At 34.5% G+C, this 19,707-nt stretch overlaps 1 protein-coding gene across 1 annotated transcript; it reads right to left on the bottom strand.

Moving 5' to 3' along the window:
- Positions 1 to 655: 655 nt before the first annotated feature.
- On the bottom strand, positions 656 to 5,163 carry LOC132626041 (probable leucine-rich repeat receptor-like protein kinase At1g35710). Its single transcript, XM_060340761.1, has 2 exons — positions 1,349 to 5,163; positions 656 to 1,219 (listed from the first exon to the last, which is right to left on the bottom strand). Exons 1-2 carry the CDS (start codon positions 5,106 to 5,108, stop codon positions 888 to 890), a joined length of 4,092 nt encoding a protein of 1,363 aa, XP_060196744.1. The 5' UTR covers positions 5,109 to 5,163; the 3' UTR covers positions 656 to 887.
- Positions 5,164 to 19,707: the final 14,544 nt, after the last annotated feature.

Raw genomic sequence — 19,707 nt, 5'->3', positions numbered from 1 at the left:
AATTCAGTTGTGTTAAATGTGAAAGAAGTTTAGTTAGTACGTTGTTGAATAACAGAAGATGCACAAGTTGAAAAAGCTTAGAACCGCTTGTTGTGAAAATAGATGTCTACTTATTATCAAACTATTCTGTTGATATCGTTTTTTTCTAAAATTGGGTACTTAGTTTTACTATATTCAAGGCAGTATTTAATTTGGAAAACTCCCCTTACACAGAAAAATAATGGCAGGACAAATTTATCGTTACAAACAATAGTGACTTTGTTGTCGCTTGGCTTGAAGCCATTATTCGTTCCCATAAGAAATTTTATACAATACCAAAATTCCCCTATTCTGACATTTCCTAGCTCCCAGAGGAATACAAGTTAGCAAAACTCCGACTCTAAACTTATTTAAGAAGTGCAGATGAAACTCAAAGAAATTTATTTCTCTATTAACTCACGTGAAATATCTCCAGTATTTTACAAGAGGCATCTCTGCATACATGTTTATTGAGATGTTAGTTTCATATATTATCCTCTCTACTTTCATCTTTAAAATATATACTATCATTTTTGGCAAGCATTGCAGTGTTAATCATATCTTAGAAGTATTTGGGTTTGAGATATTTCATGAGCTATAAGAATTATGCAAGGAAATCCCACTATGACATCAATACTTAGCAAACATGAAGCTTGTTTTCATTAGTTTTTGGCACAAGGAAAAATTACCTTCTACATTAAACACTCAATACAATAAACTAGATAAGCACCCTGACAATACGATAATACTAGTCCCAGTAATAATTTTGGCATGGAACGTATCATACTATCATCAAAATAAATTACTTCACAACTACTTGGTTTCAAAGATTATTCATTTTCATACAAAGACACCTCAAATATCAAGGATTATATAGCTCGCCTTACATGAGTGGGTGGACGTTGATTCATTGATGATAACCTATTAGAGATGAAGTGCATTGTTGGCCTTGATTTTGGAGTTTCAAGCAAACAAGAACTTGCTAGCTTGATGATAAAAAACAAAACCTCTTTTTCTCTATCTTCAGGATACGGAAGGCGTTCGTCTAGCAAATCGCTAAGCTGCACATGATCTCTAGTCGACGAATTTGCTAGCACAGTAATGTATTCCCCAAGATGCTTTCCTTTGATTATCTCCAATACTAATACTCCAAAGCTATAGACATCACACATTTGTGTAACCTTCATTGTATATGCAAGCTCTGAAACAATACAATTTCCAAAAGTTATAACAATTTAAACGTGTAAATGAGATAAAAAAAATGTAGGGTGTGTTTGGCTATAGTTCATGAAGTTTCAAAACAAGGATAATAAATAAAGTTAGACCTTACCAGGTGCAACATAACCATACGTGCCTGCAAGTGTAGTGCAATTGGATGAGTCTGGCTTGAGAAGCTTAGCTATGCCAAAATCTGAAACACGAGCTGCATACTCAGAATCAAGCAAAACGTTACTGTTTGATATGTCTCGATGAACAATCGATGGTGAACAATCCTGGTGCAAGTAAGATAAAGCATAAGCAACACCTTTGATGATATTCACCCTTTTAAGCCAATCCAATTTCTTGGACTCAACTTCATTGCTCAAAATACTAGACAAACTCCCCCTCTCCACATACTCGTAAACCAACAACGAGTTTTGTGCATTCGAACAATAGCCGTAGAGGTTCACGATGTTCCGGTGCTTAATCCCAATTAATGCCCTTACTTCATTCATAAAGCTTTTGGGATGTGTATTCTCAAATGAAGAATGAAGTCTCTTCACAGCTATATTCCCTAATGATGGAAGGTTTACCTTGTAAACGCTTCCATGCCCTCCTTGCCCGATGCAAAATGTAGCATCAAACTCCTCTGTGGCGTTTAAGATATCTCTGTACAATGTCTTTCCATCTAACATGGATATCGAAATCCAACCATCATCACGTCTTTCAAGGTCTCTATCTTTCCTTCTTTTATCACACATAAAGAGAACACCAATGAAAGCACAGAGTAGTACTAGTGCTCCCATAATAGGAAGTACAGTGATGAGGATGAGTTTATGTCTCTTCGCTACTGACTGCTTCTTCACCACAGAAGATGGCCTTTCGCAAGGATGGAGTCCTGTTACATTGCCGCAAAGACCTTTATTGCCCTCCAAGGAGGCATTGATAAAAGCTTTATTATTAGGGATTGGACCTTCCAACTCATTATATGACAACGCGGCATCTAGCAAACCAGTCAAACTTTCAAGTTCTTCAAGAATATGGCCAGAGAGGCCATTGTGGGAAAGATTTAAGCTTACCAAGCTCTTCAAATTGGCTAGATAAGGGGGTATTTCTCCAATAAGATGATTATGGCTCAAATCAAGTGCATTAAGCTGAGTTATCCTCCCTATCTCCATTGGAATTTTCTCCCCAAATTTGTTGTTGCTCAGGTTCAACAGAATCAAGTGCACGTAATCTCCTAAAAAAATTGGGATCGACCCATTCAATCTATTACCTGATAGATCAAGGAACTCTAGTTTTGTCAGTGACCCAAGTTCCCCGAGTATATTGCCAGAAATGTTGTTGTTGTGCACAAAAAACTTAACCAGAGAGGTTAAATCTCCAAGTTCCTTAGGAATCTGCCCAATCAAATGATTCGATGAAAGATCAAGTCCAAGAAGCCCTTTGACATTTCCAATCGTTGGTGGTGTGCTACCACTAATGTTATTTCTGGCTACCCACAAATCAGTCAAATTCTTGCATTTCCCCCAATTGTTGCCGAGTTCACCATGAAAATCATTGTCACTCAAATCAATGAACTGAAGCTCTGGATAGATGCCAAAAATTTCAGATAAATTCCCAGTGAAACTGTTGTTATTAAAGTGAACCCTTTTGAAACTAGAACACTTCCTCAAGCTACTTGGTATTGGACCTGTTAGCTTGTTGCTAGCCACCGTGAAGTTCTCAAGTTTCCCACCTTGGCAAAGCTGGTCTGGCAAATGGCCTGAAAGTTGATTTTCAGATAACTCCAACTTGGTAAGGTTTTTCAAATTACCCAATTCACTAGGAATGGGACCAAAAAGTTGGTTATGACGAAGGTTCAATATTTTGAGTTCAGTTAAGTTACCTAGAGTAATTGGAATTGAACCAGTAAGTTGATTATCTGATAAATCCAGCTCAGTAAGGTTTTTCAAATTCCCCAACTCACTAGGAATGGGACTAGAAAGTTGGTTAGAGAAAAGTTGCAGAATTTTGAGCTCAGTTAAGTCACCTAGAGTAATTGGAATTGAACCAGTAAGCTGATTATTGGATAATTCCAAATAACTGAGGTTTTTCAAACTCCCCAATTCACTAGGAATGGGACCAGAAAGTTGGTTATGATGAAGGTACAATATTTTGAGTTCAGTTAAGTCACCTAGAGTAATTGGAATTGAACCACTAAGCTGATTATAGGATAATTTCAGATTATTGAGGTTTTTCAAATTCCCCAACTCACTAGGAATGGAACTGGAAAGTTGGTTAGAAAAAAGGGACAAATTTTTTAGCTCACTTAAGTCGCCTAGAGTAATTGGAATTGAACCAGTAAGTTGATTATCTGATAAATCCAGCTCAGTAAGGTTTTTCAAATTCCCCAACTCACTAGGAATGGGACCAGAAAGTTGGTTAGAGAAAAGTTGCAGAATTTTGAGCTCAGTTAAGTCACCTAGAGTAATTGGAATTGAACCAGTAAGCTGATTATTGGATAATTCCAAATCACTGAGGTTTTTCAAACTCCCCAATTCACTAGGAATGGGACCAGAAAGTTGGTTATGATGAAGGTACAATATTTTGAGTTCAGTTAAGGCACCTAGAGTAATTGGAATTGAACCAGTAAGCTGATTATTGGATAATTCCAAATCACTGAGGTTTTTCAAACTCCGCAATTCACTACGAATGGGACCAGAAAGTTGGTTATGATGAAGGTACAATATTTTGAGTTCAGTTAAGTCACCTAGAGTAATTGGAATTGAACCAGTAAGTTGATTATCTGATAAATCCAGCTCAGTAAGGTTTTTCAAATTCCCCAACTCACTAGGAATGGGACCAGAAAGTTGGTTAGAGAAAAGTTGCAGAATTTTGAGCTCAGTTAAGTCACCTAGAGTAATTGGAATTGAACCAGTAAGCTGATTATTGGATAATTCCAAATCACTGAGGTTTTTCAAACTCCCCAATTCACTAGGAATGGGACCAGAAAGTTGGTTATGATGAAGGTACAATATTTTGAGTTCAGTTAAGGCACCTAGAGTAATTGAAATTGAACCAGTAAGCTGATTATTGGATAATTCCAAATCACTGAGGTTTTTCAAACTCCGCAATTCACTAGGAATGGGACCAGAAAGTTGGTTATGATGAAGGTACAATATTTTGAGTTCAGTTAAGTCACCTAGAGTAATTGGAACTGAACCAGTAAACTGATTATTGGATAATTCCAAATCACTGAGGTTTTTCAAATTCCCCAATTCACTAGGAATGGGACCAGAAAGTTGGTTATGATGAAGGTACAATATTTTGAGTTCAGTTAAGTCACCTAGAGTAATTGGAATTGAACCAGTAAGCTGATTATTGGATAATTCCAAATCACTGAGGTTTTTCAAACTCCCCAATTCACTAGGAATGGGACCAGAAAGTTGGTTATGATGAAGGTACAATATTTTGAGTTCAGTTAAGGCACCTAGAGTAATTGGAATTGAACCACTAAAAAGATTGTTCACCGACAAGTCAAGATAGACAAGATTAGTGAGCTTTCCAATTTCTGGTGGGATGGTACCAGAGAGTTGGTTCATGCTAAGATCAACGAATTCAAGAAAAGGGATTGATGAAAATGGAAAATCATAGAGTGTGCCAATGACACTAGCATTTGTAATATTCAACATGTTTACCCTACCATGTAAGCATTTAACTCCATACCAATTCCTGCATGCATCAGTACTTAATGTCCAAGAAGCCAATAAGGAATGATTCTGGTTTAGGAGAGTTGCTTTCCATTTGAGGAGAACAGTTTCTTCCTCAGTGGAAGCAGAAGTAACTATGAAGAGATATAAGAGAGTGGAAAACTGAAGGAAAGAAAATATTTTGGGAACCATCATCATGGCTAAAAGAATTCAGTTGATGGTTTTGGTTTGTGAAGAACTTGTGCAGGACAAAGTTTTATGCTGCAGAGAATCATTATAATAAGACTTGTGGGTCAATGGAATTTATTTCCAACTTGTCAAATACGGGTAGAATTAGAACACTTGGAAGTCAACAAGTCAATGTCTCATCGTCCATGAAGTATACCAATGAATTAAAAGGGTGTTTCCATTGTGGCCCACTCTTAAAGTTGGGAGATTTCTGTAGAATTAGTCTAAAGTCATTTGGTAATTGACGAGCTAATGGACATGTGGGCCATGACTTGACTCTACTTTTATAAAGTATAAAAAAGAATATTAAAAGACTATACATGAATATAGAATTTTAACGGTGGAAGCTCAAAGATCAAATAAATGAAAGAAATATGAAATGGAGATATTTTAAAATTTTAAAACGTTTGCACAACAACCGCCTACCATAATGAATGGAAGATGAAACAATTGTTTCCACTTATCCGGTTTTTCATTGGAGCTTTAATTATTCATTAGTAGAAGGAAATTTTGTGCAGGGTAAAATGGTCCATTAATTTTTAATGGACATTTTCGTAATCCAATTTGGACTTAGAATCTTTTCACTTTTAATATAATATGATGATGGTGATATATATATATATATATATTTAGAGAGAGAGAGAGAGAGAGAGGGAGAGGGAGAGAGGGAGACACACACACTACAGTGAATTTCTTTGACTTGAGACATTTTGAAAAGCATGTCTTTAGCCTTTGGATACATAGATACTATGCAGTTTTGATGCCCAAATTAAAGGTCCAAATTCTGAAACTTATTGGTAGCTCTTTATATTTATGAGTACCAAAATGATTATCGCAGTAATAATTTGTGGGACTATAAGTCATTTATTGGAATTTTGAAAGCCGTGATAAGTGGTCAAATGGCAATTTTATGCATTTAATTCCTCATCAGAGGTTTATATTATTGTAGGGTCCCACTTATAAAATGAAGAATTATCAGAGAGCCTACTATTCTTTTAAAATGGGCTCACCTGCTCATGCCTGCTCTTTAAATAGTTTACAGCAAATGCAGATTGATAATTCAAATTAGATAAATTCATTCTTGTATTGAATTTATTACATACTAGTGAAATTGTCTTTGCGAAAGACATATTCAATGAGTGAATTTACAAATTATATTTCTTAAATGTAACTTTTACAGGAAGGAAGAAATAAAAACTACAAAATGAAATTTTTATATAGTATTTTTAGAAAGGAAGGAAATAAAAACTTTCAGGTACCTCGTGTGATATTTTACTAATTTAAATTACTATTTTTCCTTTTCAATTTGAGGTATAAGTTTAACTTCAACAAACAATCCATTCGAGTTTAGGAATAATACAAGATAAAATAAAGTAAAAGATAAACATATAGTTGGTTGGTGGAGCAAATAATAGGAAATCGTTAATAATAATATAGGATCATCAAATTTTGTTACCTTTAATAGAAGCATTAAGACAATTCTTTAGATGATTTACATGAAATAGCATAGTGAGCATTCATAAATCCGATTCCAAACATTTTAGAATTGAAGCACAATAAGTTGTTATCGTAAGAAAGAGGCAAAGAGCATAACTTACCTTTATATTATAAGGCTGAGTTGGGTTATGTATGATCCCATAGCAGTACTGGTTGTCTTTCTACAAAATTCAATTCAATGAACATAATTTTAGTTCATGCTTGTTTAGAAGAGGATAAAAGAGAAACTAACAAAGTAAAATTCATAAACAAATAGTAAAACGTACTCAACATATTGTTTTTTTTTTTTTGTACTCAAGAGATTTAAGTGCAAAACTTATCAATCAATCACCAAAATGATTATCCCATTAATAATTTGTGGGACTATATGTCATTTATTGGAATTTTGAAAGCCGTGATAAGTGGTCAAATGGCAATTTTATGCATTTAATTCCTCATCAGAGGTTTATATTATTGTAGGGTCCCACTTATAAAATAGAGAATTATCAGAGAGCCTAATATTCTTCTAAAATGGGCTCACCTACTCATGCCTGCTCTTTAAATAGTTTACAGCAGATGCAGATTGATAATTCAAATTAGATGAGTTCATTCTTATATTGAATTTATTACATACTAGTGAAATTGTCTGCGCGAAAGACATATTCAATGAGTGAATTTACAAATTATATTTCTTATATGTAACTTTTACAGGACGAAAGAAATAAAAACTACAAAATGAAATTTTTATATAGTTTTTTTTTAGAAAGGAAGGAAATAAAAACTTTCAGGTACCTCGTGTGATATTTTACTAATTTAAATTACTATTTTTCCTTTTCAGTTTGAGGTATAAGTTTAACTTCAACAAACAATCCATTCGAGTTTAGAAATAATACAAGATAAAATAAAGTAAAAGATAAATATATAGTTGGTTGTTGGAGCAAATAATAGGGAATCGTTAATAATAATATAGGATCATCAAATTTTGTTACCTTTAATAGAAGCATTAAGACAATTCTTTAGATGATTTACATGAAATAGCATAGTGAGCATTCATAAATCCGATTCCAAACATTTTAGAATTGAAGCACAATAAGTTGTTATCGTAAGAAAGAGGCAAAGAGCATAACTTACCTTTATATGATAAGGCCGAGTTGGGTTATGTATGATCCCATAGCAGTACTGGTTGTCTTTCTACAAAATTCAATTCAATGAACATAATTTTAGTTCATACTTGTTTAGAAGAGGATAAAAGAGAAACTAACAAAGTAAAATTCATAAACAAATAGTAAAACGTACTCACCATATTGTTTTTTTTTTATTACTCAAGAGATTTAAGTGCAAAACTTATCAATCAATCACCAAAATGATTATCGCATTAATAATTTGTGGGACTATATGTCATTTATTGGAATTTTGAAACCCGTGATAAGTGGCCAAATGGCAATTTTATGAATTTAATTCCTCATCAGAGGTTTATATTATTGTAGGGTCCCACTTATAAAATAGAGAATTATCAGAGAGCCTAATATTCTTCTAAAATGGGCTCACCTACTCATGCCTGCTCTTTAAATAGTTTACAGCAGATGCAGATTGATAATTCAAATTAGATGAGTTCATTCTTATATTGAGTTTATTACATACTAGTGAAATTGTCTGCGCGAAAGACATATTCAATGGGTGAATTTACAAATTATATTTCTTATATGTAACTTTTACAGGACGGAAGAAATAAAAACTACAAAATGAAATTTTTATATAGTTTTTTTAGAAAGGAAGGAAATAAAAACTTTCAGGTATCTCGTGTGATATTTTACTAATTTAAATTACTATTTTTCCTTTTCAGTTTGAGGTATAAGTTTAACTTCAACAAACAATCCATTCGAGTTTAGAAATAATACAAGATAAAATAAAGTAAAAGATAAACATATAGTTGGTTGTTGGAACAAATAATAGGAAATCGTTAATAATAATATAGGATCATCAAATTTTGTTACCTTTAATAGAAGCATTAAGACAATTCTTTAGATGATTTACATGAAATAGCATAGTGAGCATTCATAAATCCGATTCCAAACATTTTCGAATTGAAGCACAATAAGTTGTTATCGTAAGAAAGAGGCAAAGAGCATAACTTACCTTTATATTATAAGGCCGAGTTGGGTTATGTATGATCCCATAGCAATACTGGTTGTCTCTCTACAAAATTCAATTCAATGAACATAATTTTAGTTCATACTTGTTTAGAAGAGGATAAAAGAGAAATTAACAAAGTAAAATTCATAAACAAATAGTAAAACGTACTCACCATATTGATATATATTTTTTGTACTCAAGAGATTTAAGTGCAAAACTTATCAATCAATCACCAAAATGATTATCGCATTAAAAATTTGTGGGACTATATGTCATTTATTGGAATTTTGAAACCCGTTATAAGTGGTCAAATGACAATTTTATGCATTTAATTCCTCATCAGAGGTTTATATTATTGTAGGGTCCCACTTATAAAATGGAGAATTATTAGAGAGCCTAATATTCTTCTAAAATGGGCTCACCTACTCATGCCTGCTTTTTAAATAGTTTACAGCAGATGCAGATTGATAATTCAAATTAGATGAGTTCATTCTTATATTGAATTTATTACATACTAGTGAAATTGTCTGCGCGAAAGACATATTCAATGAGTGAATTTACAAATTATATTTCTTATATGTAACTTTTACAGGACGGAAGAAATAAAAACTACAAAATGAAATTTTTATATAGTTTTTTTTAGAAAGGAAAGAAATAAAAACTTTCAGGTACCTCGTGTGATATTTTACTAATTTAAATTACTATTTTTCCTTTTCAGTTTGAGGTATAAGTTTAACTTCAACAAACAATCCATTCGAGTTTAGAAATAATACAAGATAAAATAAAGTAAAAGATAAATATATAGTTGGTTGTTGGAGCAAATAATAGGGAATCGTTAATAATAATATAGGATCATAAAATTTTGTTACCTTTAATAGAAGCATTAAGACAATTCTTTAGATGATTTACATGAAATAGCATAGTGAGCATTCATAAATCCGATTCCAAACATTTTAGAATTGAAGCACAATAAGTTGTTATCGTAAGAAAGAGGCAAAGAGCATAACTTACCTTTATATTATAAGGCCGAGTTGGGTTATGTATGATCCCATAGCAGTACTGGTTGTCTTTCTACAAAATTCAATTCAATGAACATAATTTTAGTTCATACTTGTTTAGAAGAGGATAAAAGAGAAACTAACAAAGTAAAATTCATAAACAAATAGTAAAACGTACTCACCATATTGTTTTTTTTTTTTTTTTGTAATCCAGAGATTTAAGTGCAAAACCTAGTGCAACATTTATTTTGTCAAGCTTTTTAAAGTCATTTAGTTAGTAGATTATGCATAAAAATGCAAGAAAAATTCAAAAAAAGAAGTAAAAAGATAAATGCCAATGGAAGTCATAGAGAGGTACCACATAGGATTGTTTATGCCTAGCTTTATCTTATATATAGATTTTTAAAATTATGGACTTAGACCTATTATTTAAGTAAATGTAGTAGATTTTTATACATTTAATTAGAAGTAGATCTTAGATGAATTGTGTTTTTTTTCATTAGCATACTTGGATAAAAAGATAAATGTAAAATGATCTTGAGCGCATGTCTGAGCATAACTTTAATACATGAATTGCCTATTGCACTTGTTATCAAATACATGTGTATATCTTGAAATATTTATTTCACAAATGAAAAATCTTTTTTCCCTAAAATTTTATTCTAATCAAATAATATGAAGATGAGATGAAAAGTAAAGAAATCTAAAACTGACAGAATAAAAAATTACAAATATATCTTAAAATCCTCTGGCAAATTTACTATGGTTAAGTACAATAAGCTCTTTGTTGTTTAGTATTTCGTAGTTAGCAGCAGAATCAATTATTAAAGGCTCTAAAAGAAGAACATATCTAAGAAATTAAAGTTCAATTGTAACAGTTAAGAGAAGGAGAAAGTGTAATAAAAAATGGAAACGATGAGATCCAGCAAGACCGCAAGGATTGAGTCAAGTGAAAACAATTAAACATGTCTTGTAGATAGTACAACTACTTCTGTTAGTATGACACAACACCCCCGATAATTTGAATCGTATGAAATTGTCACAAATTCAAGAACATTTATATCCAAGAAATTAAAAATTCATGAGTAATACCATATGCTTGACTGAGTTGCATCATACATTCCATCTTGAAGTCCATTCTTGGATTTAAATTAGTTCAACTTCATTGAGAGGAACACATGAAAATATACATATATAGAATTCACCTATCTTGCTAATGTTTAACTCCACATGAATTGGAACATTTTTTGCAATTGATGACTAAAAACCAAGTTGAAAATATTTTTAACATTAGGTTTTTTTCTTTTTTGGCAAAAACATATCAAACAACTTCTCCAAATCATCGAAAACGCCTCTTATTCACCATCACTCTCCATAACATGCACATCTCTTTTATTTCCTCTCAAATCAATTTAATTGTAATCTCATAAGATGTTAGAAATGGAAAGAGCAGCTGCGTACCTGATGATTAATACAGTAGCTCTTTGACGACTGACGTTGAAGCCTTTTTGAACATCTTCCTTATTGAATTCTAATTTGGTAAGCTAAATGTAGTAAAGAACTTGTTATCATCGGTTAAAATTAACTTATAATAGAAAAATCATTGTTACTGTTTATAAGTTAAATCAAAATCGCAGCTAAAAATACTCGCTTTTCTTTTGCTCCACATTGTTATTCTATCAAACATCTCAGAAATTCACTTAATATAAACATACCTGAAAATGTTTGGGGATATGCAAAGGACACTGTTTACCCCAAATTTAGGTAATCAATTGAATTTGTGAGTGAGGTTGTTATATCCCGTATTTTTATACATTGAATATTTTAAGATAAACGCAACAAGTTAAAGACAAGACTATTTTAGGATACGAGGTGGAGACTTTTAACTCCCGATTTTTGTTCAAGGCACAAGTTGCCTATAAATTTTATTTGGTATAATAATATTATTGGAGATTAGGAATTAATTAACCATGATTAGATTACTAAGTGGGATTAGTGATTAAATTAATGATAATTAAGCACTTAGTAGGTCGTGTGGGCCCCACCTGTGAGTTGGCCAAATGTGATTGGCTTAAACCTTGGGTGGGACACATGTCCAACCCATGGAACTCATATATATAACAAAATGCTGATTCATTCACCACTAACCAAACCATTTTCATCTTCACAAAGCCAAGAACATTTAGAGATAGAGAGGGAGAGTCTCGGCCATAGCTGGCCGAGAATGAAGTTGCTCAAATTGATCAAAAAAAAAAACAAGTTCTCAAGCAATTCAATTCCTTAGGAGGTGTATAATATCGTGTAGTGGTTGGTGGAATAGCAAGAACAAGTGTTAAAAGTCAAGGTACAAATTGAGGACAAGTTGAAAGGCCAAGTATTCAAGGTAAGAGTTGATCATTTTCATGTGTTTTATGGTGAATTGAATGTATATAATTGTGCATGTTGGTATTGGATTGTTGTTGTTGAAGTTTAAAGTGAGCCGTGTGCTATATGCTTATATGAAGTAATGCTTAATCTTCTTGTACATGTATTGAGGATGGATTGAATGTGTTGTAGTATGAATAAACGAATGAAAATCATGAAGTTGTTGTGGTTATGTTGAGGCCGTGTAGGGGCTGGTTTAGGAGAATTAGTGGACTGATTTACTTGATGCTTTAGTTGTTGTTTTTATGGACGTTATGGTACATTGTGTGCATCGTGAATATGTGAGTTGAGGTGTAAAAGAAATGGTACATGTGAAGTGGGAAAAACAGTCCAAACCGTGGACTGTTTTAGAGAAACAAAAAGATGGGTTAATTTACTTTGAATGTTGATTGTTATTGTCATGGGTTCTAAAATAAGAATGAGGATATTGGTGGTTAGAAATAGGAATTGAAGTCGTTATGGGCTGTTGTAGGAACTAATATGATGCCAATATAGTTCTTATAATTGTATAAATAATGTTGTTTGACGTGTGGATTATTGGTATATTTCATGAAATTGAAAGAAAGAATGTGTTGTTGTGATTCTTGTAAAACTTAATAGATGTGTGTTGAACACAAGGAATTGTAAATGGTAATGTTATGTTGCTGTTTTGGCCGTGGGTAGGGGGCTGCTTTGAATAATGTACGGGCTGTCCGAAGTTCCCTCGAGTCATGTTTAAATAGTCTCGGGTTGATACTTGAATGCATGACTAGCAATATTGGTTAATGGTAGTAGTTGGTTTGAATACGAACGAAACGTCGCCTAATTGTTTAGAAAGGGGTTATTAACGTTAGAGTACGTATTAAATTCCCTCGTAGCCTAATCGTAGCTCTTGATATCTTAATATAGGATAAAGTACTATCGGGCAGCGTGTACGAGTTGTATTACGACTAAACGCTAAAGGTATGTAAAGCCTACCCCTTCTTTCTTTTGGCATGTCCTAGATGCAAGTAAGATATGATATGAGCCTTGGGGAAATTCTATTCTCTCTAATTCCAAGCATGACTCATGATTTTTATTCGTTCTTGGTGTTAGAACTTTTAGGATAGTCGAGCTATTGTTTCGAGTCTATTATATGATTGACTAATAAATGATGTATAGAAATTCCTACTCTTAAAAGAATTGCATAATTAGAGGTATACTTGACTTTCATAAGCTATATCATGTTAAATTGATACATGTATATAAATCCTGAAACGTTCCTTGTTATAGTTTGTAATGACATTTAGAAAGAACTTAATATGATTATTATCCTGATAATTGAGAGCTGATTAGTTTACTTATCTATTGAATATCAAAAGATGATTTGTATGTATGTGGTTGCTTATTAATCTACTCGTGCTTACCGTTACATCCTTCACTGAGTCCCGGGCCAGGACATGTTTTCGTGCGTATATTTACTGCATTACTCACCGAGTCCCTCACTAGAGGGCCGGGACACGTTATATATATATATATATATATATATATATATATATATATATATATATATGATATGATATGATGACATGATGATATGGGGATGGCGGCCAGGATGGCATATGATCATTATTCACCGAGTCCCTCACTAGAGGGCCGGGACACGTTATATGTACATGTATATGATGATTTTATTTACCGAGCCCCTCACTAGAGGGCCGAGACACGTTATATATGTTATATACAGAATGATTATTTAGCTATGACTACTAAACTCTATAATGATATGGGTATGATGTTGACACATATGAATTATGTTCAAAGGTAAGTCTTATGGTTTTCTAGTTGTTGCACAGGGTCTTACACTCTTTGTCTCCGTATGATCCTATTTACTATATTTCATGCTTTACATGCTCAGTACATATTCCGTACTGACCCCCCTTTCTTCGGGGGGCTGCGTTTCATGCCCGCAGGTACAGACGCTCGTTTCGGAGATCCGCCAGCCTAGGATATCTATTCAGCTACTTTGGAGTGCTCCTTTGTTCCGGAGCCTAGTTTGTGGTATAAATCCCTTTTGTTGTATATATATGTGTTTGTTCAGGGTACAGCGGGGCCCTGTCCCGTCATATGATACTGTCATTACTCTTAGAGGTCTGTGGACATATGTGTGGGTCTGTATATAGTTGTTGTTTCGTTGTGTGGACATGACTTATGCTTGGAACTGTTATACCCCGTATTTTTATACGTCAAATTATTCATAAGTTAATCGACATAAGTTAAGGATGGGATTATTTTGGGATATGTAATAGGAACTTTTAATTCTCAATTTTAATTCGTGCACGAGTGTTTATAAGTTTCAACTAGTATGAAAATATTAATGGAGATTAGGGATTTATTTAACTATGATTAAGTTATTAAGTGGCACATATTGATTAATTAAAGTTAACCAAGTAAATTAGTGGGACATGTGTCAATGTTATGGGCTATATATATATAGCCATAAGATGACTCATAATACACCATTTTCATTCACAAAATTCATCCACTGTTCACGCGCCACTATTCACGATGCCACTATTCACGGCGGCGCACTGTTCACGGCCGCCACTGTTCACGGCCAGCCTTGTTAAAAAAAATTTGATTAAATCTCCAAGGTGATTTAAATGTCCCAAAGGAAGCGACAAGTTAGGATTTAAATTGAAGAAAGAAGAGGCGGTGCAATTGGTGCAAGTGAGTGTAGAATTTGCTTCGATTAAATTAAGGTAAGATCTTCTCACTTTATGGTATAGTTGGATTAATGGTGTGGTAATGGAAAGATTAAAATTGTATGAAGTGGAATTGGAAGTAAGAAAATTGCATGATTAAGTGTTGGTGTTGAAATGGACAAAATTGAAGTTGTTTAAGTTAGAAATTGGTTTGATTGTGGTTGTTGTTATTATTGTTGTGAATTATGTGTTAAAAGTAAAAGGTTATGTATGTTGATGTTGAATTATAAATTGAGCCGTGTAAGGGGAGTGTTTTGAGTAAGAATTATGAATTGATTTTAGTAGCATTATGGAGGAATTAAATGGTTAAATTTAAAGTTGTGTTGTTTTATGGACATGTTGTTATCCTTGCTGAATTGAAAGGATTGAGGGTATGATTATGTTCATATGATTATTGTTGTTGTTATCATGGATTATGTGATGAGAATGAAGGAATTTAATGGTTAGAGTTGGAGTTAAATTTGTTGTGGGTTGTTGTAGGGATTATAATGATAATAATGTGGTTTACTTGCATATGGATAGATGATGCAGTTGTGGTGTAGCTGCTGTAGTATTTCATTAAATTTGCTGAAAAGATTGCATGAAATAGTGTATAAGTAGTGTATGTGGGCTGCTTGGTGTATTGTAGGTGTTCGGTAGAATTTCGGGCATCTTTATGTTATGGTTGGGGGCTGTTTTGATATGTTGTTGTTCTTGTTGAATTAAAAAGAATTGAAGATATGGTTGTGCATATATATTGTTGTTGGTATTTCTGTGTCAACAGGAGAGTAATTGGAAATTCGGGATAGGCGAATATATAGGGCAGGTGCTGCCCGATTTTCGTCAAGTCTTTAGATAATAGAAAGCAATAAAACGAAAATATGTGAACTAACAGATAAGTTCTATAAGGAATGGGCTATGGAATTGTGAACCAGAAAATGTAGTTACTAACGACAACGTTACTTTATATAAATAGGCTAAAAGAGCGACGAGGCGAAAAAGATTCGCGAATAAGCGGTAAAGGTATGTTAAGGCTATTCCTTCTTTCATTTTGGCATGATCCTTGTTGTTATTCATTCTATAAGTACTCCATATGATTCCATTCTTAGAAGAGGAAGGTCTAAATGTTTCTTGTGATGGTTTATTGATATTGTACTCCTATTCTGTTCCGAAGGGAACACCCATAAGGTGCCAGTTGAAATGTGTATAAGGTTTTACTAATGATTTCGAGGAAATTAGTTTTATACTAAAGAAAACATAAAGTTAGATTTTCAAAACCACTCCGAAGGGGGTGCGAGATTTTACTATTTAGATTTTGAAAACCACTCCAAAGGGGGTGCGAGATTTTACTATTTCATTTCATTTACGACTTATGTTTACTTTCCATAACATTATTATTATGCCGGAAGCGGCATGCCCGAAGGGGCCATCATTATTAAGCCGGAAGCGGCTGCCCGAAGGGGCCATCATCATTATTAAGCCGGAAGCGGCTTCCCGAAGGGGCCATCATCATTATTAAGCCGGAAGCGGCTGCCCGAAGGGGCCATCATTATTATGCCGGAAGCGGCCGTCCGAAGGGACTATTGTGATACTAGCCGGAAGCGGCTATCCGAAGGGACCATTTTGTTAATATGTCGGAAGCGGCATGTGTGTTAGATTGCATTATTTACTTAAAGAATGTGTGTTAGATTGCATCATTTACTTAAAGATTGTTTTGGAGACTTCGTGTATATGTTTATGTTTCTTCCAGCGAAGGCTGCAGGTATTGAGTTAGATTGTGATTTCTTCTCTCCTAAATCAAATTATGATTATGATTTGTTACCACCTTACATACTCAGTACATTGTCCGTGCTGACGTCCTTTTGCCTGGGGACACTGCGTTCATGCCCGCAGCCCCAGATTTTTTGGCAGGTTAAGTATATAGCTAGATGCTTGGACGTCAGCTGGGATTGGCAAGTTCCACCTCATTCTGGAGTTGTGCTGAGTCATGTATAGATACGTATGATTACGGATATGTCAGGGCCCTGTCCTGACTCATAGTGTTCAGTTTACTCCTTAGAGACTTCTGCAGATAGTGTCCTGTGGTATGTTTGTCGAGATGTCGACAAAGTGATATCAGTTGAGTCATTTATGGATTTTAAAAGAGTATGTATTTTCGATGATTTAGATTGGTCTAAAGTACTTATTGATTGAAATTTTTCATTACCGTTATAGACATAATGATTTCTATTTGGAAAATTTTATGTTCTTCAAAGTTTTTGAAATGACAGGTTTTAATAGAGCGAATGTCTAAGGGTTCGCTCGACTCTGATGAGAGTCGGGTGCCCGTCATGCCCTATCAAGATGAGGGTGTGACAAAGTGGTATCAGAGCAGGTCGTCCTAGGGGTTGTCTGCATAGCCGTGTCTAGTAGAGTCTTGTTTATCGGTGTGTTGTGCACCACATCTATAAACAGGAGGCTACGAGACATTAATAGGGTGTCATTCTTTCCTTCATATCTAAGATCGGGCGATAGATCCCAGTCGTAGGAAATGAAATTCCTTATACTAACATTTGATTTCAGCAAAAGAATGATATCGACAAAAGAAAGCAACCGATGATATTGGAAGCTACACAATACACAAGTAAGTTATGGTACGAAAGAGGCGTGTCGGATAAGGTAAGAATATTGGAATATGATTGAAATGTGAGATTGGAGGATGAAAGAGAATGTGGATAGAAAAGTACAACAGAACAGATAGTTAGAAGATCAGGAGATTTGGAAGCTAAACGAGATTTTACTATTTCATTTCATTTACGACTTATGTTTACTTTCCATATCATTATTATTATGCCAGAAGCGGCATGCCCGAAGGGGCCAGGATCATTATTATTATGCCAGAAGCGGCATGCCCGAAGGGGCCATCATTATTATGCCGGAAACGGCTGCCCGAAGGGGCCATCATCATTATTAAGCCGGAAGCGGCTGCCCGAAAGGGCCATCATTATTATGCCGGAAGCGGCCGTCCGAAGGGACTATTGTGATACTAGCCGGAAGCGGCTGTCCAAAGGGACCATTTTGTTAATATGTAAGAAGCGGCATGTGTGTTAGATTGCATTATTTACTTAAAGAATGTGTGTTAGATTGCATCATTTACTTAAAGATTGTTTTGGAGACTTCGTGTATATGTTTATGTTTCTTCCAGCGAAGGCTGCAGGTATTGAGTTAGATTGTGATTTCTTCTCTCCTAAATCAAATTATGATTATGATTTGTTACCACCTTACATACTCAGTACATTGTCCGTGCTGATGTCCTTTTGCCTGGGGACGCTGCGTTCATGCCAGCAGCCCAGATTGTTTGGCAGGTTAAGTATATAGCTAGATGCTTGGACATCAGCTGGGATTGGAAAGTTCCACCTCATTCTGGAGCTGTGCTGAGTCATGTATAGATACGTATGATTGCGGGTATGTCAGGGCCCTGTCCTGACTCATAGTGTTCAGTTTAATCCTTAGAGACTTCTGCAGACAGTGTCCTGTGGTATGTTTGTCGAGAATGTCGACAAAGTGATATCAGTTGAGTCATTTATGGATTTTAAAAGAGTATGTATTTTCGATGATTTAGATTGGTCTAAAGTACTTATTGATTGAAATTTGTCATAACCGTTATAGACATAATGATTTCTATTTGGAAAATTTTATGTTCTTCAAAGTTTTTGAAATGACAGGTTTTAATAGAGCGAATGTCTAAGGGTTCGCTCGACTCTGATGAGAGTCGGGTGCCCGTCATGCCCTATCAAGATGAGGGTGTGACAAAGTGGTATCAGAGCAGGTCGTCCTAGGGGTTGTCTGCAAAGCCGTGTCTAGTAGAGTCTTGTTTATCGGTGTGTTGTGCACCACATCTATAAACAGGAGGCTACGAGACATTAATAGGGTGTCATTCTTTCCTTCATATCTAAGATCGAGCGATAGAGCCGAGTCATAGGAAATGAAATTCCTTATACTAACATTTGATTTCAGCAAAAAAATGATATCGACAAAAGAAAGCAACCGATGATATTGGAAGCTACACAATACACAAGTAAGTTATGGTATGAAAGAGGCGTGTCAGATAAGGTAAGAATATTGGAATATGATTGAAATGTGAGATTGGAGGATGAAAGAGAATGTGGATAGAAAAGTACAACAGAACAGATAGTAAGAAGATCAGGTACGTCTCAAGGTGCGATATGTGAGGTAAGTCCCGACACCTTTATACTTTTTCTGGAAATTGGGAGCCCTGTGTGGCTGTGATACGATATGATATATGTTTATATATGTTGGCCCTGTGAGGCATTGCTGGTATTTCCTGCGTGCAGGTTCTGGGATAGTAAGAAATACAGAGGAAACTCTGCCCAAATTTTCCCAGGAATAAGAAAAAAAAAGAATGAAATATAGGTTCATGATGTACCTTGAAAGTTGATACCGATAGGGCAAGATCAATTAGAAAAAGGTGAAGGGTTAGGTACGCCTAGTCCGCAGGATATAATTAAAACATTGTAAGAATCGCGAATAAGATTAAGAAGTGTTATGTTATAGGATGGATTACAAACAAGATGTAATGTGAATACCATAAGGATTGTTATAGAAGTGAGTGAAGCCTAGCAAGGAAGTAACTAGAGGATATGATGTGATTAGTGTGAAACGGGAAAGCAAATGTAAAATAAGAAAGACTTACAAAGTTCTATAGGGAAAGTTCAGAATAAAAGTCAAGTGGTAACGAAAGTGAAAGCGAACATAGGAAGAGAAGGAGTCAAGTTAAGACTAAGCGCTCAAGGAAGAAAGTAAGATTTAAACGGAAGAGCTCGCAATACAACTGAC

This window comes from Lycium barbarum, chromosome 2, assembly GCF_019175385.1.
Source record: "Lycium barbarum isolate Lr01 chromosome 2, ASM1917538v2, whole genome shotgun sequence".
In the NCBI taxonomy this organism is placed as follows: domain Eukaryota; kingdom Viridiplantae; phylum Streptophyta; class Magnoliopsida; order Solanales; family Solanaceae; genus Lycium; species Lycium barbarum.
The sequence above is the reverse complement of the archived record's forward strand: the minus strand, read 5'-3'. Positions and strand labels throughout refer to the sequence as shown.